Consider the following 21648-nt stretch of genomic DNA (forward strand, 5'->3'; position numbering starts at 1 on the left):
TAACCTCTTGTCTTGGTGCTCAACTTGAGTAGCTACCTCATGGGATTGTGTGAAGTGAGAATTTACCGAGTCAGTTGAGACAATGCCTGTAAGCACTCAACACAGTGCACGGTACATGGAAAGCATCTAGTCCTTGTTGGCTAGTGCTCTCTTGAACAGGAGGGCTGTCTGACATTATTTTCAACAATCAATTGATACTCTAATTCCCAAGCCTCAGGTCAAGCAATCTTCCCCCACCTGAGGCACCTGGGGTGTCCCCATTCATTAAGTCTCTTCTGCTGGCCTCAGAGGTTGCCCTCCTGCCTGACAGAGGATTGTGGCGTGGAACAAGCAGTCAAGGGTATGTGTTTGCAGAGTCTGTCACACTTGGCTTTGTATTGTCAGAGCCCAGGCTGGGGACTCCACCACAGGCTGGCTGCAGTGGTTGCTGGAATGACTGATGATTTGCATTTCAAATGGTGAAACATTTGAATGTTGCCACTTTTATAAAAGGGTGGTGCAGGCAGTTCTGCCCCCCCCCCCCCGCACTCCCCCCCAAAAACCATTTTCTTTATTGTTCATTATTATCTGTTTCCCCCACTAGAAGCTCTATGAGGCAAAAACCTTGAACAGTTAGTTCACCACTGGTATCTTCAATGCCTAGCACATAATAGATATTCAGTAAAATTTTGTGCTCTAAAAAAATGAACAATGGAGGCATACTTGATAAGTCTCGGTTTCTTTCATTTAGATCTCATTGGCAACTGTAAAACTAGGCACTCTTAAAGGTCAGGCAGAAGAAGGAACTAATGTTTACCATGGCTCCTATGTCCTAGGTACCATGCTTTACTACATTCTGTCATTTAAATATCACAACCAATTTTGTGGATGAGAAAACGGAGGATCAGAGCAGTTGATGCCTTATTCGCTGCCACACAGCCTATAGAGGGCAGGGATAAAATTTAAATTGGAGTTTATCTGACCTCAAAGCTTGTGCCTGTTCAAATGCCAGGAAGCTTTCCTTGTCCCTCATGGCAGATCTGAGCTTTCCTTCTTTTGACCTTCTCAGTGAGTTATTTTCCCTACCTTGTGCTGGATTATAAAGTGCATAAGGGCACAGGCTGCATTTTGTTCATCTCTGCATCCCTAAATAGTGCCTAGCATGGTGCTTTTAAAAAAGCAAATACCTAGTAATACTGGATGGAAATAAACCGTGTTTAGGGTTACGAGGTGTAACAGAAAAGTCACATCTATATGTGAGCTGTGTTAAGCACAACCCCAGTTCATGTCCACAAGCCAGAGATGTTGGGCTTACTGCACAGTGCTTACCTGTCTCTGTTCTTGGTGGACAGGCTCTGTTCCACGCCTTCCATCAGGTTCCTGAAGCACTGGGCCAGGACCTCCTGCTTGGGGAGAGGCTGGCTGTTGATCAGGCTTGCCCTCAGTTCGCTGAAATACTGTGGGGAGACGGAACAACCTCAGGGCCCTGACTTCAAACCTGGGCCCCGAGAGAGCTGTGGGGGAGGAGTTCTACCTGCTCCATCTGCTTAGTGCTCCTGACTCTCAGGGAAGCTCTGGTCCAGGCCCCACTTTGAACTTTAAGCCTTCAGAGACAACCAAGGCAGTAGATACATTGCTAGGTATAAACTGTATTGTCCCTTCTCATAAAAATTTCTTGCTATAATTATTCTATGGTTACTGAACAATTTAGGTCCTCTGTGGGGGACTGAGCATGTGAAGGTCTTCCTGACTCTCCTCTCCACTCATCACAGAAAGGCTGAAAGGAAAGAGGAAGAAGGGCCTTTCAGGCTGAGGCAAAGAACTTAACAGGGAGAACTTGGGGTGACTGGAAGAAAAGGCCCAGGCATCCCCCCTCAGGCTTCATCAGCATCTGGGCTTTAGTGAAGAATCACTTCTCAAACAACCCCAGACTTTGTCCCAAGTCCCTGTCCCCTGGGTTAGGCTGGATCTGCTCTGTTGAGGCAGGGTGCTAAAGGGGCTTGCGTAGCTCTGGGAGCGCGTTCCTGAACTAGGAAATCCACCTGTCATACCTGGTCATAAAGAACTACACAACCCCTTCTCCTCTGCTGGGGTCTGCTGGCTTTTACACAAACACAAACTCTCGTGCTTACACACAGATTCTAATCATTGGAAACAGCTTAATTTTGGCACAAAGACAACATTTTGTCAGTCATGTGTTTATCCTTCCAAGCCCAAACAGCATGATATTTAATTTCCATCATACATTAAAACGGCCCACATCAAAAACACACGTAATTAATATGTAGTCAGACTAATACTTAAATACTATATATCAGAGGCATTACACTTAAACCACAATGTCTTCTTGAACAAGATTGGGAATGCACAAAACTACTTATTTTTCCCTTTTATAATGATGCAGTGGCTCACACCAAATAGAAAATTATTAGTTTTTCATCCCAAACCGTGAAATATTGCCTCCATCAGTAAAGTATAATATTGTGATGTCATAAGCTTTTTCTAAACACTGAATTTGCCCTTATTCCCTCTCAATCATTTTAAAAGAACTGCTCTCTTTTATAGAGCTTGGATTTAAATCACAATAACACCAAGGGAAGATGAATGACAGTGCTATTGAATGTGGCTAAAATTGGATACTTCGGCACAGGTGAATGATGAGACAGCTCTTCTCTTTTTGATATATTTTCTTCTTCTATTAGTTTCCTTCCAAGGCTGGGATTTCAGTTTGAATTTTAATGTATGCGGCTGCCTCTAATCTCACTGTCTTTCTCCCCAGTACTATCTTATTGTATAGACAATTCATTCTCCTGAGCAGTAATGTACTGTTCCTACTGACTGCTGGGGAGACAGGGGTGGGTTCGAGAGGAAGCTGGAGGGCCTGGGAAGCAGCCCAGGGTGGTGAGTGCATTTAACAAGCTGGAGACTCGTGCTCCCAGGTGAAGGGTGCTGGCTCTGCGGTGAGTCCCTGAGGGCCACTACAGTGCAGGGCACTGGGGATCCCAAATATAAGAGGGAGCCAAGCAAGAAGCAGGAGAGTCGTAGCTCAGAATTCCCCTGGAAGCAGAAGAGGGGAGTGAGGCTGAGCTTGAAGAATACTGAGCAAACCACCTGCCAATGCGTGGGGAGTGCTGGGTTCCAGGAGAGCTGGTCTTGAGGCCTCCACTTACCTGAAGAAGATCTTTGGGGAAAGGCCTGCTGGGGGAACATGGCCTTGCCTGGGGGCGCTTGAGGTCCCAGCTCAAGCTCCGTTGTTCCTTCTGTTCTTGTCACAGCTTGGCCTGGCGCACAGCTACTCCCTCCCCGCGGTGACCCCCTCCCACGGACCTTCCTGCGATCACACTCACCTTCTCGTTGAGCAGGATGAGCCCCAGGAGAGGCCTGGATACTGACCACTGGTTCCGACAGTCTTCAAAGACAATGGTGTTCATGAGGACAGACATCATCTAGAAGACAGAGTCATATGAAGACCCTGGTCCAGAGGTCCCCCCAGTCCCAGGTCTTTTTTGTGCTTACCTTCTACCCCTACATTTTGCTAACAGCCATGAGGGCTCTTCCTGGACCAAGAGCTTTGACTCTGTGAGCCTATAATGCTGCATGTAGGAACTCTTGGCCAGCTCCCTGATAAGAGTTCCCACCACCAAAAGCTTTGGTGAGAACCTTCTGGGTGGGCAGAAGTCAGAGGTTATGAGGCTAAGAGGATCAGTCTCTGCCTCCCAACCCTGGTATGCTGTCCTCCACGCTAAATCGCCAGGTAAAAGCCCAGCTCACCCTCCTTTCTGCCTCTCATTTCACCACAGGTCAAGTTATGAAGGGGCAACATCTCTCAGAGGGAGGGAGAAATGGGATATATTCTATGTGACCTCAGAATGTCCCGTTTCCTACTGGCTCAGGCTCATTTGGCCTTCACTAATTCACTTACTCCCTTCACTTTTACATGTACATACTCATCCATCCTCTTAAGTTCAAAGTCTGCAAGACACCTAAAGAGAACAGGCATCTACCGCAACCTCTGCCCTGAGGAGGTAGAAGCTTCCTGGGGCAGAGCACAGAGCAGAGAGATAGCCAGAAATCGGGCTCGGCCAAGTGCAATGGGCTACCAGCAGAGGGACGGATGCTTCTGGGTCTCTGAGAAGTCAGGGAAGGTTCCACAGAGAAGGTACAGTTTAGGGGGCGCATCATAAATGCATTCTAGGCAGAGAGGGCAGCAAAAGAGGAGGCTGGGAGTGAACTGAGTGTGGCAGGAGAAAAGAGACAGGGGCCAGAAGCAAGACCCCAGGGTCAGGCTGGCAGACCATGCTGAGGAGCCTGGACTTCATCCGGATGAAGTGGGAGCCAGTGGTGGGTTTGCGGCAAAGGAGAGACACGCTCAGATTTGCACTTAAGCAAGATCCCTCTGGGGACACGCAGAACGTGTACTTTTGCAGGTGACAGGACAGAAGGAAGCCCGGGGATGGGGCTGCCGCAACAGTCTGGGCAAGTGGCCGTGAAGCAAGCTGCGTTCACCTATGTGGAGCTGATGGCACACTTTCCTTGCCTTGGACTCTTTACCGCCCACCTCTAGTCCTTCTGTTTCTGCAGCTTCAGAGCCCCTGTCCCACAAAGAACACAGGGGGAAATGGCAATTACGTGGCAAAGGCTACCACCCGCGTGACCCTTGACTGGGCTTCGGTGACGTCTGCTTTCGTTGCTGCACTGCTGCAATCCAATTTGCCCTGTGATCTCAGGCCAGTTATGGAACCTCTCCCTCTCTCTGTGTCACTTGCATTAGCCATAAAGAGGGAAATAATAATCCAGCACAAGAAAGTTCTGAGAATCAAATGAGATGGTAGAAATAGAAAGTGTTGCAAAGAGTAGAAAGTGCCATAAACATTTAAGGTATGTGATAACAACAGTAATGAGCATCTCTGTAGCTCTAAACATTTGCTACCCCATATATCATCATCATCCTAACAGTTAGGCTGGTTGCAAATGAAATCTGCCAATTCCATATTTATTGTATGTCCAGTCTCTCTGGGGAGAGGCAGGTCTTAAAGCCCGACATAGTGAACATCGTTTGCAGATTACATGTTTTCATGTACAATCTAACAAGCGACCCAAAGTCATACAGCCACAAATTAAACTGACAAGCAAAACTAACAGATCTATGGAGACAGTCTAAAATATTATGGGCTTCAGAATCTGAAGGCAGAATGGATATTTTAATGGAAAAGATTAAAGTTAGAAGCACCAAACTCCTCTAGTAACTGACAAAGCATCCTGAAGCGATGTGCCAATTACTTTGTACGGTTCTCCTGTGGATTCATTTGTCTGAATGCATGTATTTATGTCTGTAATAAGTAAGGAGATGTTTGAATAAAATACTTTTCTAAAAATAAAGTTGGCTAAAGTGTCTGATTTTTGAAAAAACTGTTTTACTCTTCCAGAAAAATGGGAATTAGTGAGCAGATCTGCTCAAGTGGTATTGACATGGCAGCTCGTTTCCAGAATTCTTTTTTTTTCCTTCTTTCCAATAATCCTAGAGGGTACAGGGGACACAGCTCAAGCAATGTGGCAAATTCCTTTGGATAAGCTCTCCCTCTCCCCATATGGGAGAATACTGGGTAAAATGCTTAAGTACAGAATCCTGATCCAGGTACTGCAACATCTCTCGTGGAAGGCTCTCTGGTTAATGACACGAACAGACGAAGACTGAAAGGAGAGAGCCCTCGGCAACTCTGCCCCAGCCCACCTCAGCCTGCGCAGAGTCACAAAGCACCACAGGATTTAGTGGTGCTGTGAGCGGGGTCTCTACTACCCCAACTTCTGCTCACTTCCCATACTGTTACAGGATGGCTGGAATGGCCATTTTAGATATGTCCAACCAAGGCTGCATTTTTCAGGGCCTGTGTCCAACACATACATTATCCACTGTATTATCCCAAGCAGCTAATACACCCAACCAAGGGAGCAGCCATTTGGGAAGGGGAGCTGTGTGGCTTGGTCCACTTAGAAAAACCATGCTCCCCATTGCCTCAGCACTTACTCCTTCCCCTTCTGTCTTCCCACAGGCATTGACGTGAGCTTGTAGGAAATTTCTCTCAGTGAAACAAAACCAACATCGTATGGTAGGGACAGGCTTTGGAGCCAGTCAGAAATGAGGCCAAATCTGGCCCTGCTCCTAACCTAGGATGTTGGGCAAGTCATTTCACTTCTCTGAGCCTTTATTTCCTTACCTATAAAATGAGGGATTACAGCAACTACTCTGAAGGGCTGCTTTGAGGACTGATTTCCTTCGTCTATATCAAACATTTTGTTCTATGTTTGCCACATAGTAGGCACTCAATAATTACCAGTATTCCTTTACTGCAACTATGGTTTCCCTCTTTGGTGTGATCCAGTGGAATTTCACGGTTCAAGGAAGAACCCCATTTCATGTCTTGATTATGTCCAGATCCATGAGATTACAGTCTCCTCGCAATTATCTAAATTTACTAAGAGTTGCAATAAAAAAATAACCTACCATAGGAAATAGTCCAAAAAGCAGCCCTATTTGGTCTGGCACATGTATTAGCATGGAGTTTGAATGACAGTGTTTCTGCTGTTCTGAAAACTTGTAATCTTCCAAAAAATACAAAGCTACTACAAATATCTGACCTGGAAAGAAAAAACAAACTAATGTTGGGGTGCCTGAGTGGTTCAGTCAGTTAAGCGTCCGACTTCAGCTCAGGTCATGATCTCACAGTTTGTGGGTTTGAGCCCCATGTTGGGCTCTGTGCTAACAACTCAGAGCCTGGAGCCTGCTTTGGATTCTGTCTCCCTCTCTCTCTCTGCCCCTCTCCCGCTTCTCTCTGTCTCTGTCTCAAAAAAACAAAATAAAACAACAAAAACAAACAAAAAAACCAAAACATTAAAACAAATTAAAAACAAACGAAAAAACCCAAAGTAATGTTGTGTCATCTGGATCTCTGTTCACTCCTCAGCAACTCTCCTATGTTCCCACCCTAAGATGCTTTGGGCACAAGCCCCAAGCCAAGTGGACTTTGCAACCCGAAAATGCTGGGTCGCATTCTCCCTACCACAAGGTGGTAACTACATGCTCTCACTTCAGATGCTTCCTGTTCTGTCTCCTGCTGATGCAGAATAAGCAAAGATGTGGTTTGTGTTGAATGCTTTGCTGCTAGATGGTGAGTATGTACTCTAAAGAAATTGGAGGCCCAGTGGATCTAGAAGCTGGTAGAGTGGGATGGCTGGGGTCACATGGCCGGAGTGAGTGCGGGGTTATGACTGGTAGTGAGACTTGTCTGTAAACTCCTGGGTGCAGGGACCATGGGGCGGTGGCGGGGGCTGTTCTCTGTGTCCCCAGTGACCAGCATGGCATCTAGCACACACTAGAGGCTTAGGAAATAGCTACTGAATGAAAGAATGAATATGCGAATAAATGAATGAGAAAGGATGAAATCAACTATCAAGAGCGTATAAGGAGCTAAAGAACCGAAAGAGGATTGTATAAAACACAGAGTTCTGGCCTCAATCTCTGGCTAAAATCTGAAATGGATAAATATCTAAACCAATACACTGTTCATTTCCAGGGATCTGGCCTTTGTGCTCAGAGCCTGAGAACTCTTCTAAGTCCCTGGTGTCCCTCCAGCCAGCAGCTCCCAGGGAAAGCCCTCAGTGGGGGGGCTTCCGGGTTACAAAGGCTGAAGGCTGACCCACTGTCTTCTCTACCAACAAGCACTTGCACCCAAGAAGCTGTGCCGGATGAGTCTTCTCACTGCCCAAAGGTACTAACAGTTACCGTTTACGGAGAGCTCAGCACTCTGTTCAGCACGTGTATACGCTGTCTCTACCCCTCAGGTAACCTTGAAGTAGGCATTATCCTCACTTCATAGACTAAGGATCTGAGGTCCTGAGTTAGTAAGTAACTTGCTCAAGGCATCAGGCTACCAGCTATCAGGAGGTGAGGCAGAACTGAGATACGTGCACAGGTCTGCCCAAGTCCAGAGGCCGTGCCTTCATCACCACCACGCCAGCCTGCCGCCTGCCACTCTGGGGCTGCGTGTGAGGACCAAGACCGCCAGCAGTGGTGGCGGGGGCACTGTGTCTGGCCCCTGCTGCAGACTGCCAGGGAACGGACGGTGTGGGAGGAGAGGCTCGCTTCTGGGCATGGCTCAGTCTGGCACCATCAGCGAGCCTCCCGGACAGGCTGCCCGCACGCATCTCCTCTGTTCAGCCACCCTGCCACCTGCTGAAGAGTCAGGCAGCTGCTGGAATCCCCACAATGAGGATCTAGGGCAGCAATTCCTGGAGAGTCTGCAGATCTTCCTGCCTCCTACCTACAGCTTTTATAAATGTGGTTAACATATTTGCAGACTCTCAAGATGAACAACACTAGACATAATTAATAGATTGTCTCTGGAAAATGCTCCATTGAACGTTTTTCTAAAAATAACCATTTCCCTCCCACCAAAAGTACCATGTACATGGTAATTTACGTTAACATCATTGAAAACATTAGTAAATTAAGCTAATTTCTTTTGAGTTACAATGTTCCCTACAAGGTGAACACTTTTCACTGTTCATGTTCTTAGAGCCTACTGAATAATACAACTAAACACTATTCCACAGAGTTCTAAGAAATAGATAAAACATTCTAACCCTGCCTATTGCTCCCCACCTGTATCAGAGAGACAAAAACTGAACCCGAGTAACGCTATGAACCCTGATACTGCGGGGATCAAATCCTCAATATAGTTAGGGAGGTCCAGCTCTTCCCTCTCTATCGCAGCCTCTTTTCTCAGGGTCACACACATTTTCGTTATACTGTGACTTTGCTGCCTCTTGATCAGGGAAATGGAAAATGGGGATGGCACAAGAGTAATCTGTCCTGTCTGAAAGGTGGTGCAAAGAGGGCCTGAGAACGAGGCTTTGGTTTGACAAAGGAAGGACAGCCAGAGGACAGGTGAGAGGCCAAAGATGAAGCCTCCCTGTGCCCTGATCTAAATGGGGTGGGGGAGGAAGACAAAGCAAGGATGGTCAGAGCAGTGCCTAAGAGGTGACTTAATCTGTTAGGTTAGGGGCCTTAATGGGAAGAGGAGTAGAATACAAAATTACCCGTACCCCTGGCCAAGCTAGATTGTTCTTGATTTTGATGCAATGAGTTGGTGATGTCTGAGGAACAACCCATAATAACAAACCGAAGAGCTGCTTCTGAGTCTCAGGAAGCTCTTGGTACACGAAATTGGCCTTTCAGAAGGCCGGTGAGACAGGAGGGGGAAGGTTGGCCCTAGCTAAAAACACTGACACAAAAATACAAAGCAAAACCAGGACTGCCTGGATAGTGCAACAGGATCCAAAAGAGCAGAAAAACCTCCCACCCATCTTCATAGCAATTTTTCCGGAGTCCCGTGCCCAGAATGGAGAGCCAGAGTCTGGGAGGAGCTGAACACTGCCGAAGAAGGAAAAGCTTCCAGGTTTTCAGTGCTTGTGGAAGTAAGGGAGTTGCTGTCATTACCAAGTGCTGTTCCTGAGGCCACGTGCACAGCAGATATTGAAATGTGATCCTCCTCAAATTAGATACTAGTCATCTTTAGGGAAAAGGGATCAATTGTTCTATCCGTCTGCTGTCTACCAATGTGATAGCAATGGAATGGTATAAAAAATGAAAGCAATGGACAAATAAGTATATCTTCTCCTGCCTGGATTAACTACGCTGCACCATCTAGGTTATGTTAAATATCTGTACATATTAAACACTTTCCTAAGTTCTTGTGTCTTTACAGCCTCATAATAGTAGCAAGTATTCAACACGTTAAATGAAAAAAAAAAATCAAGCAAAATGCAAGATGCAGTGAGCCTCTGTTTTAAAGAAACAAGATTGTAATCAATTATGGGTGACCCAGTCTCCTCTGGAAACTCATTTGGGAGTCCTGCCGATTTGGCCTTTTCACAATGCTAGCTTTGCTCAAAGTTTAAAAAAAAAAAAAAGCAAAAAAATCTTTTTACCAATAAAGGAACCACAGGACTGATTAATTCAGCTGGTTTTGGTCACAGATTAGCAGCGCATATTTCCACATCTAAACTAACAGCACTCTCTGCCTCTACCCCCTCCTTTACACAAAGTTACAAGACGCTTTTTTCTCCAAGTGATAAATGGCCTAGAATATTAGAAAAACTCTTCCATCCATTGTAAAATCTAAGGAAATACACAACCTGGTTTTGCTGTGGTTTCAATTTTCTCCATTACCAACATTACCCCTAGTTCTCCAAACATTCATTTTAATCATAGTTTATTCGGGAAAGAATTACCTGCCAGTCTCCTGCCTTATAAGAAAGAAGATAAAGTTGGAACAAAACTTCAGGATTAATTAATTGAGAGTACTGCATGTAATGTGTCTACTCCGAACGTTACAGAGCACATCACAATGAAAACAGTTTTATTTTCCATGGTTGAAATAAATTATAATAAATAATTCATTTCAATGGCAGAGACGTACTAGAGAGCAAGAGCAACAAAATTGACTACACTACACTGTGAGTCTCATTCTTGAATCTTCATTATCCATTTGAAACTTTTTACGAGTAGTAAATCATATTTCAAGTGGCTGCAGATCTCATAAAGCTGCTTGCTGCATTAAAATAAAACCAGAAAACCTGGGGCACTGGAAGGCTGTAGGGTTTGCCACTCAGCATTATTTGGGAAACTCTCACTCTTCTCTTGCCAGCATCAGACAGAACACTTCTCCATCTGATGTAAAAATTAAGCATCACTTGTCAAAAACATCATCTGTGTTTCTCTGGGTGGGAATGTTGGGAAAATCTGTACATAGAGGATAGCCTTCAACTCTGAAGCCATTTTCTTATGATTTTTATTCCCGAGTGACTGCCACACAGCCAGATTCTTGAACCTCTAATGGCCTATACTGGCTTCTGGTGGCCCCTAAATTAGCAAACATGTACAAGCTCAAAAGAGACTCCCAAAGGCACACGTGCTGTTCTGCCCCAAAAGACCAGTCAATCTTCATAGGATGGGTGATATTTAACTTGAATTTTAAAAGATGCGTATTTTAAAATGAATTTTGAATTTTTAAAAGATGCGGTGCCTGGTGGCTCAGTTGGTTAAGTGTCTGACTTCAGCTCAGGTCACGATCTCACGATTTGAGTTCGAGCCCCGTGTTGGGCTCGGTGCTGACAGCTCAGAGCCTGGAGCCTGTTTCGGATTCTGTGTCTCCCTCTCTCTCTCTGCCCCTCCCCTGCTCATTCTCTGTCTGTCTCTCTCAAAAATGAATAAACATTAAAAAATAAATTAACCCCCCCCCCCACATCATTAAAAAAAAAAAAAAGATGCATATAAGCATCACCAGAGAAGAAGAATGTATTAGAAAGAGGACATAGAAGGAGAAAAGACAAAGCACACAGGGCTTGGGATGTTTTGAGGGGACAGTCAGCCCCTGCAAGGGAAGCTTCTGAGAGACCTTTTTTGAATGGAAAGGATCAGAGCCAAGGGCAGGGAGCTGAAGGCTGGGCCGAATCCAGGCTCTAAAAGGCCTTTGCTGTCACGCTAAATGCAGAAGTGAGTTTGGGCCAGTACCTAAAGGGTAGCCTTCAAAGGATTTCCGAAGAACGCTGAGCTCTGGGATCTAGAACAATGACCAATGGGAGACTGAGGCGTGGCAACGATGGGTCGGGAGAAATGGTAAGGGCCCCAGCAAGGCTGGTAGCAGAGAGAGAGAGAAGTGGTCAGAACCCTGGACTGCATATCCCATTTTCTTCCCAGGCAATGACAGCTTTCCAAGAAACACAACCTGCCACTGAAGCTGTAGATAAAGTGAGAGCTTTAAGAGCGTGGCCTCAAATGCAAGACCCACCGGTGGGGAGAAGGGCCTGGGGGCTAGACTGTCCCTGTAGTGCTAAATGCAGTGGAGGGGCCGCCACTGTCCCACAGCCCAACGGCCCGGCAATGAACTCGGGAAGTAAGGAGCAGTGGAATGAACCCCAACCAGAGTACATAAACACGCACGACAGAGAAAAGTACAAACACACGTTTATATTAAGTATTCGGTGATAAAGTAAACTCTAACTGAGGCCATTCAAAATCAGGGAAGGGAGTGGGAAATAGCATGAACGGTCATCACAACATTTCCCAATGAATCTCGTATTTCAAAACAGAGCAACATAAGGCCTAATGGCACGAGGGCATCTCATGCAGTCATCAAAGCAGAGTGCAATGAATATTGTATTTCATAATAAATATATTATCCTTACAGTAGGAGTTTCCATGTTTCACTGCCTCTCATCTGTCACTACATTCTCCCTGATTTCCTGAAGGGATTTAGTTAGATGGACCTAAAAATCTTCATAACCAACAGTGGAGGATTATTTTACTTATTATGTTCAAATGACTTTGTGTGGAGAGAAAAAAAAAAGTATTTTTGTGGCACATTCACAGGGCCCTCAGAAGCATTTTCCATTAAAGATTAGTCTAGAGTTTATGTTGAAACCACAGAGGACAGCATGCTGCCTTTCAGATTTGAGGGTTTTTATTTATAGTCATCTAAATGGCATAGAGTGCTGGCCGGGAGGCCAAGGGGATGATTCAAAGATGTTACTGAGATTTGGAAGCTCTTTTGTCCTAATAATTACATAGGAAGCCTAAAGAATGATAGGAATAGCACCTCGTTCCTTAATTTATTCAGACATTTACCAACCACCTACTTTGTGCCAGGCTCTGTGTCACACCCTGCGGACATACAGATGAACAAGGCACAGTCCCAGCCCTCGAAGAGCTCACAATCAAGTAGGGAACGAGACACACAGCATGACAACACAGCATAGCAAGTGCCACAGAAGCTTGCACGGGAGGCTCTAAGAGACCAGAGGAGGCTGACTTACTCTGCCTCGGGGTGGGGGACAGGCAAGGAAGGCTGCACAGGTGACGTGCGGAGGGTGCTGTCGTAGAGAATAAGCAAAGTCTGACAGGCAGTCAGGTTGGCAGAAGGGCGAGCAGGTACAAAAGTCTGGAGAAGTATTTCGGGGGATGGCGAGCAGTTCTGTGGGACTGGAGAGGGTGTGAGGGGGGCTGGTGGTGGCAGAGGAGGATGATCAGGTAGCCGGGGCCAGATCTTGTGAAGGGCCTAGTAATGTGTGCTAGAGCACATGGGTCCTATCTTGCAGGAAATGGGGTGCCATTGAAGTTGAATGAATCTGGCAGTGACACAGGAGAAGGGCAAAGCTGGTGTAGCTGTTCTCCGGACGGTCTGAACCCGTAGGAGGCCTGGGCCATCCGACTTCCCCCAATAAAATGCATCTCTGTTCCTGTCCTGGGATTGGGAGAGCACAGACACGGAAGGTTACCTGCTTGGGTTCTGCACCTCAGTCAGGACAGAGCCTGGCTCCTTCTTTGCTGGCTCTGTTGCCAGTACCCTGAGAAGTGGCGTTGCCATTACTTCCCTTGGCCCACAGCACATAACTTAATAGTGTCCCTTGTCAGGAATGGTTCTCTTTGTCAGGAAGCTTTTTATTGATGTTCAACCTTCATTTTCCCTTCCTTAATAATATCCCATTATGCCAATACTCCATTGTGCCATGCTAAGTAATTCCCTTTCCTCCTTGGCATTTACATCTTCCAAGTATTTATAGACTTATCAAATGCCCCATTTAGTTGTCACTTAGGCAGGCTATACATATTTAGCTTCTTTAATCTGGCCCCATAAGCCAGCCCTTCCATTCTCCTAAATCACTTGAGTTCTTTCCTCCAGGTTTCTGTCAATTTGTTTCCAGCCCTTCTGTAACACAGGGGGCTCGGGAAAGAGACGGGGTTGGGGAGGGAGGGTTTGCTCCTTCTGAGGGATAAGAACGCAACATTTGCTGAGGGCAGACCTTCTTCCTTAAAGTGCAAACTCCAAAACAGGCCAGGCCTCTGGAGGGCCATGAGCCCCGCTTGATGTCTACTAGCTTTCTCTCGTCTGCACACGTTTCAAGTCACTAATATTCTACTAGCAGCTCTCATTACGTGCTGGGCGCACACAGGCGACACGTGTGTTAAGTGCCTACTATGTGTCAGGTGCCCTGCTAGGGGCTTCTCCTTCCTTCTTCTCTCCCTCTTCATTTCTCATGCTTATTCGATGAATGCTCAAAGAATTACTGAGCTCCTACTATGTGCCAGGCACAGCACGGTGGCACAGAATTGAAATGTGGTCCTTGTGGCCTTAAGAAACTCATGGAGCCTAAGTATTTATCAATCTCTTATTGCCCACCCATCAAGTTGTTTCCTTCCAATCTTCAAGGGTCTCTGAGAAAGGGTCATCATGCACTTAACTCTAATTGACGCTTTTAGTTTCCTGAGTGAACTTCTTTGTCCTATCTAAAACTAGATGCCACATTAAGGATGGGCATTAACACAGCTCTTGCGTAGGATTTTCTTTCTGGTGGTTCTCTCTGGGGCCTAAGAGAGTTCCCTCCAGGCCTTGCACTCCCATCACTCCTTCTTAGCAGTTTACTTTACATGCCGTATTCACATGACCTCAACTAAGTATGCACTGAATGTTCCGCTTTTCCACAGTAGTGATGTTCCAAGTTATGGGTAGGCTGAGGAGTGACAGAATGGGAAAGAGCTAAGGCAAGGAGTCTTGGCTACAGTCTTGGGGAGTCTGGGCATGAGACCACAGGAGGGACTAGTTCAACTACCTGATCCTGGGGGCCAGCTCCAGCAAGGTGCAGAATTGCCCTGGCTGAGTTGCTGGTATCTCTGAAGAGGTAAGGTAACTTTGCCAAGTAGCATCACTGGTATTCAAAGCCAGGTACACTGACTGCACAGTCTGTCTGCTCTGATTGCCGTAAAGCAGAAAATCCTCAACGAATACAGAATGTGCAATTAGACAGCTCTGAAGGAGGACAGCATTTCGTCAAGTCTGAAAGCACTCAGTCTGTATCTTCCTAAGCATGACAAGGGATAAAGAATTAACATGCAAAAGTTCTTTTTGGTTGCAAAGCAGACAAAGTAGCAGTAACTCATGACAGGTCAGAGGATTAGGGAACTTTTACCTTGTTCTGCCAGCAGAAATCAGATTGTAATCAAATAAGAAGCTTTCTTTAACATACTACATGAGCTCATAGCCTCACCAAGTGGTTGCTGCTAGTTAAAAACTTTCCAACAGTTAAGACAGAAAATGAATACAAAAGTTCAGTTCACATCTCTAGCACACACATTATTAACCGTTCAAGTAGGTGAAAAACCAGTAATAACTGTAAAATGAATAAATCACACCATCATCAAGCTGACCCTCAGTTTATACAGTGCCGTTCCTTCAAGAAACTCAAAGAGCTTCTCATACCATTCACAATGCCACTTGGGGAAATACAGGTGGGAGAAATGACAGGAAAGAAGAGTAGGTGAAGGCCCTGGGAGGCCCTGATAACATAAAAACCGTCAGATCCAGAGACAACAAAGCCTTAGTTATTACATTCTAGGTATTGCTATTTACTGGCTGGGTGATGTTGGGCAAATTATTTCGCCTCTCTGAACCTCTGCATTCTTGTCCCATATGGGCACTGTGGATTTCACTTGTTGATGTACTCGTTTTCCCAAGTTAAGAAAATAAACCATATTGGCCCTACCCTCCCACCAGAGTTGCTGTGAGATTCAGAAGAGGCTTTAGGTATGAAGACATATAAATGGAAAGGGTCCTGGAGTTTCTTTTCATTCCTGCTGTTGCAAGACGATGCCTGGAGTACACAGGAAGAGTAAGTGAGGAAAAGTCTGTTTGGGGCCAAGAATCAGATCCACATTCACACCGTGCCCCCACCCAGGCCAGTGAGGGTTTGTGATCTTGAGAATGTGTGTCACACAAACTCTAAGACAGGCAGAACACGAGTGTGGGACCAGAAAGACCCAGGTAATCTGGCTGAAGTCACGGCCTTGGGATTTCCTGGAAAGGATGTTTTTCACATTTGTATACATGAACAGCAGGTATATGTTCTCCTTAGGGAGATAAAAAAAGTTAACTGGTACCTGTATATTGTTTTTCAAATTTTCCCTATTTATTGAATACCTTCTCTGTGTTAGGTGAGTCTATACTCATTGGTTCACTTTGTCCTCACACTTCCGTGAGTCAAGAATCTTTTGGCTGTGAGGACAGCAACTACTATAGACAAAACTCAGACCTAAAAGGGGTGGCCTGAGGACCCCCAGACTAGACACTGCGGGCAGGCCTCTCAACAGCTGGGAACCACAGCCGGGAAGGCTGGTGCAATCTTTCTTAGCCTGTCTCTGGGGCTGCTGATCTCCTTCGAGATCCTCCCAGCATGTTGCAGCTTTTTTCTCTTGCTGTGAACTGGCTACTTCTCTGAGCACATAGCAGAGAATGGCTCTTGGTTTTTCAAGTCTTCACGTCAAGTGAAGACCAGAGGCTGACCAACATCCTCTAAATCCACGGGAGTTTCTAAGTCTGGGGAAGAGGACTCACTGAGCCAACCTGGGTCAAGTGCTTGCTTCTTATCTCATCAATTTTCAAAGGAAGGGCCCTTGGCTTAGGGATGTATAGCTGAATGAATGTTGTGCCCCCCCACCCCACTCCAGCCCGCCTTTGCACCCTCCAGCTCCACCAATCCTGTCTCTAGGTCATTTAAAAGTAATGTTGTTAAGAGCACAAGGTTCTGCTACTTATTAGCTGTATGATACCAAGTAAGCTACCTGACTTCTTAAAGCTGCAATTAAAATACTTTGATTATAAAATGTAGAAAAGAGTATCTACCTCACAAAGTAGTGAAACTTTATAAATATAAATACAAATTATATAAATATATTTATATATATTTAAGTACTTAGCACAGAGCCCAGCATGTGATAATTATTTCTACTTCTTTTTCATCATAGTCATTCATCATCATCATCTGAGTCTGAGGTCGCTCTTCCCTAGTGACCTCTTAGGTCCTAGTGACCCTGCAGGAAATAAGCCTTCTATTATAGGATGGGGGAAAAAAATCTAGATCTTTAAGAAGGAGGTGTGGAAATTCTTTCACTTTGGAGTGGTATGGTAAGGAAACACTTCCAACTCAAATCTTTTCTGGTCAAGATCATCAGCTTCTTTGTGATATCATACAAGTTTAGGATCCTTTTGGTGAGCCCTGGGCTGGCTTGGGTGTGACACAGGAAGATTGTCTCAAGTGTCATTTCACATGTCACAGAAACATGGCTTAGTGTATAAAGACTGACTTGTGTTACGACTTGGGAGTGCTATTCCTAAATGACTTGAGTGTGTGAAATATGGGTAAATGCTGCTACTTGGGCTGTGTTCACATAAAAAGGGAGGAGGTTTCATCTACAGAACTTCTGAGAGCAGACAAAATCATCTCTTTAGAACACACATTGTGCGACACTTCCCCAGAGGTGGTGTCAGTATTTAATCTGTACATTAGTAATATTCCTTGCAGAGGCTTTAAAAAAGGATACATTTAGTGAACTTTTATTCTTAATTTACAACGATAGCCAATTATGCCGATCATCATTAACGGAGAGGCTAAAAACCATCTTGCTTGCCATTTACCATATTGGGTGAGAGACTGTTATAAAGCATGCCTGATTATTATTGGGCTCAATGTGTGTAAAACTGCATTTTTTCCCCATATAAAATGTTTTCTATCTGTTTTACATGAGTGTGAAGGAAAAGGTATGGCCGTTGTTCATCTTGTACAACTCCTTTGCTATTCTGAGAACGTTTGCTGCAGACTAATAGCAAAACTGACTGTGCTAAACTGTAGATAAAAGAACGGTGACAGATTGCAGTCACTTTAATTCATAAAGAAAATACTTGGAGCCCCTGGGAATGCCAAATCAAGCCACCAGCACCCAGTGACTTCATGCTAAGTCACAAACTACATCATATATTTTAGTTTAAACACAAAGGCTAATGGGCATGTGACTTATTTATTTCAAGTTCTTCTTTATGAAGAGCTGGCTCTTTTTCTTTTTCTTTTTTTTTTTTAGCTCTTTGGAAAACATTATACTTTCCCTATTCTATAAACATACAAATATAATTGTAAAATGACATCATTCTGTTTTCATTTAATTACCCCTGAAATGCTTTCTATTTAATATTCATTACTCAAAAGCTAATTTAAAAGAGAAAGAGATGCGACTTATTAAAAAAGATGTACTGTCATTCACAGCAATAGTTATCTAATATACAGAAGTTAATAAAGCAGATTAATCTACAAGTCCCTTTAAGCCATTCTTGAGTTTTGAACAACTGCCTCTTTGACCTTTCACCTTCATGCTGTGCACCAGTAGCAGGTGCCAGCTGTACAGAAATTATGGCTGCGCGTTTGAACGCAAAATCTTTTCTTACTTTGCTTCTGACCAGCAGCTGACCCTGTAGGAGTGATTGTTTCTGGTGCCGGCCTAAAGGCTACATAAACCAGTAGCAGATAAACAAAAGGCTACATATACCAGCTGCCTTGCCTAAGGGTACCGTCCTAGGCTGACACCTCCACTCCTTCTCCAGCGTCCCAAATTGCTCCTTGTTTGTTTCCATACATGCATTTCATCCTTGTTATATTGTGCAAGGGATGGGTGCAGGAGAAAACCCCCTAAAACAACAACAAAAAAAACCCCGTCCCTTCCTTCGAACTTGACTTTTGAGTATTCCATGTCAAACTGTGTTATTATGATGCTAATCTAGGCCTGATTTAGCAACTTTAATAAGAGGCTAAACCCTCTTGTAATTAGATAATAAAATTTTATTATGTATTTTAATATTAAAAGTCTTAAAATCAAACTCTTCAAATCATACACTGGTACAGAACTAAGGTACTTAAATATCATAGCGCCAGAAAATGGGAACTTGAAAAAGCACATTGTGGCTAATTTTTCATTCTCAGAAATGTAAACATGGAATTCCTATGTGGTGGCAGGGAAAAAGCTCCAACACTCTTAATTATGTGCAGGGAAGAATGAATCTATTCAAGTATGAAGCACACTGTACCATTTCCAGCAACAGCGTGAGATGGCTTTGACAGTTATTTCTTGGATACAAATTACACAAGTATAAAAACAATCCCCATAATGATTAAATGCAGTTATGTACATAGGAGAATACCAGTGCAAATGGTAACATATTTAAATGGTTTTTCCTTCATTAAAAAAATTATATATGATATTAAACCATCAATCACTGCTGAGGCACAGGAGTTTAAATGTATTGTCACTGGTTGAAATAAATGACTTGGAGACTGAATTCTGGCTCACTCAATATGGTGTCTTTGCTGTTGCTTAGTCACCCAACTCTCTGCTGGTTTGGGCTACATCTGGTGGATTCCATCCCTTTCAATTAATAAGGCAAGTTATGCTATCAATGGATTACATCTTTAAACTGTGCTTAGAGGTAAAAAAAAAACACATGTCCTAGTGAAAAAAAAAAAAAAAGCAAACCCAACCCTTCTCTGTTCCGTTAGCTGTTCAGAACAATATGTGAAGTGCTTATTCCTTTCTTCACCCATGTGTAGAATGAAATTTTCTTGTGGCATTCCAGCAGGATTATTATACAGTATATAATGGTATACTCTTATCTCAGCCCTACCATTTTGTTTGATTATGTAGTGATCTATGACTATGCTGGATTTGAAACATAAAGTCACCGCCTGCAGATTGTAATTCTGAAAATTAACTTTTGGGGGTTGGTTTTGCAGACGTTCATTGACTGTCACAAGGGTCAGGCTCTGCTAGATGCTGAGACATGCATCAAGCTGGATGTGATCTCTGGGGAAGAAAAGGTACTCTGTTAAAGACAGGTATGACAGTTCTGATCATAATTTGATGATTCATAAATCAAGAATAGGTTTTTATATGAACTGATTTTTTGGTCTTAAAATACTATTTGGGGGGTTATAGTTGAAATTGTCATTTGACAAATATTTCCATAACAAAAATTATAGCAAAATGGCAAAGACAGGGTATATGGCAAAAAATGTGGACTAGAATCATCCTTCTAAAGATGGATACATAATTTTATATCACAGATGCCATTTAAAAAAAACTAATGTTTTTCTATTTTTAAAATTATGTACTTTAAATTTCTTTTTTTAAATGTTTTTTTGTTTATTTCTGAGACAGAGAGAGACACAGCATGAATGGGGGAGGGGCAGAGAGAGAGGGAGACATAGAATCAGAAGCCAGCTCCAGGCTCTGAGCTGTCAGCACAGAGCCCGACACGGGGCTCGAACTCATGAGCTGTGAGATCATGACCTGAGCCGAAGTCAGATGCTCAACTGACTGAGCCACCCAGGCGCCCCTGTACTTTAATTTTCTAAACTGATCTTTAGGAGTTGTGGTCACAAATTCATCACTCTTAAGAGTTTTACTCCCTTGTGGGCTTTTATTTTATTTTATTTTTTTCCTTGTGGACTTTTATTATATGGCTGTTATCTAGACACTTTTGTCCAGTCCTGGTCCTCTCAGATATTTCTATTTGATCCTTAGTAATTAGACTGCGTGTGTACACACAAGCGTGCGTGCATGCGCACGCACACACACACACACACACACACATATACTTGACCAAACTGAACTTTAATTCTTGCCTCAGACAAATATGGTTATTATGAAAATAAAAAAAAAATGTTTGGGAGATGTTAACTGAGTTTCATTGGCTGTTTATTGCATCCGTTCTGTATGCAAAGACACAACCTAAAAGTAAATAAATGCCCTCTTTAAGTCTGAGTAGAGACTTACGTACAGAATCAAATATATGAGCAAAATAACAGCATCCTTTTTAAACAACTACTCAAAAAAGTGTGCTCCAAAAATTATCAAAACATCAGCAGTGCCACATGGGATGACTGTGAGAAAGACCGGGAATCATGCTTTGCACGATCTCCGTTCTGAAATTCTCTAGGATTACATAAAACATTGGTGGAAAACCGGTAACCAGACATCCAGTGCTGGCCTGCAGAGTGTTTTTATTTTCTTGTTTTTTTAAAAATTTTCAATCAGGGGCGCCTGGGTGGCTCAGTCCGTTAAGCGTCTGACTTCAGCTCAGGTCACGATCTCGCTCCGTGAGTTTGAGCCCTGCGTCGGGCTCTGGGCTGATGGCTCAGAGCCTGGAGCCTGCTTCCGATTCTGTGTCTCCCTCTCTCTCTGCCCCTCCCCCGTTCATGCTCTGTCTCTCTCCGTCTCAAAAATAAATAAAACGTTAAAAAAAAAATTAAAAAAATTTTCAGTCAGTGGCCAACATGAAAAAACCCTGGATTTCTGGTTCTCTTTGGGTGGGGGTGGGTAATCTCTATATAGCTGGCAACACTGGGTCCTACTTTCTTAAAGGGCAAGAATAAGCTGGGACTATGTGGAGGCTGCCCCTGTTAGACAGGAATGTGTACACTTGTGTAACTTTGGTTTCTTTCCTGTCTACCTCATTCAAGTTCTCTGTGTGGCTCTGTAGGACCTTAGTTTGTGAAACTCTGTAGAATGGAAAGGATAGGGAGAGGGATGCTCAAAGGTATTGGTTTGAGACTCACCAATGTAAGAAGCCCTTAAGAAGAGCCTTCAATAGAGCTAACGGTACCCAGTCATAGTAGTAGAAGCTTCCTTTGGAAAAGAGAAGCTGTTTGTAACCAGAAAGGGATGAAAACTGGCACTCTATGCTGATGAGTCAGTAGTGAGAGTCAGGATGAAGCCTAGAGATGCATCGGGTATGG

At 44.1% G+C, this 21648-nt stretch overlaps 1 protein-coding gene across 4 annotated transcripts in view; it reads right to left on the reverse strand.

The window, feature by feature from the left end:
• The window catches only part of RANBP17 (RAN binding protein 17), a 328652-nt gene that overhangs the window by 1118 nt on the left and 305886 nt on the right, over positions 1-21648 (reverse strand). For all 4 annotated transcript variants that reach the window (XM_027034339.2, XM_053226569.1, XM_027034320.2 and 1 more), the window contains 2 exons: positions 3327-3425; positions 1309-1436 (listed from right to left, as the gene is read on the reverse strand). In XM_027034339.2, coding sequence (XP_026890140.1) covers positions 1309-1436; positions 3327-3425 — 227 coding nt within the window. The remainder of the gene's footprint in view (positions 1-1308; positions 1437-3326; positions 3426-21648) is intronic.

This window comes from Acinonyx jubatus, chromosome A1 (assembly GCF_027475565.1).
Source record: "Acinonyx jubatus isolate Ajub_Pintada_27869175 chromosome A1, VMU_Ajub_asm_v1.0, whole genome shotgun sequence".
Lineage (NCBI taxonomy): Eukaryota > Metazoa > Chordata > Mammalia > Carnivora > Felidae > Acinonyx > Acinonyx jubatus.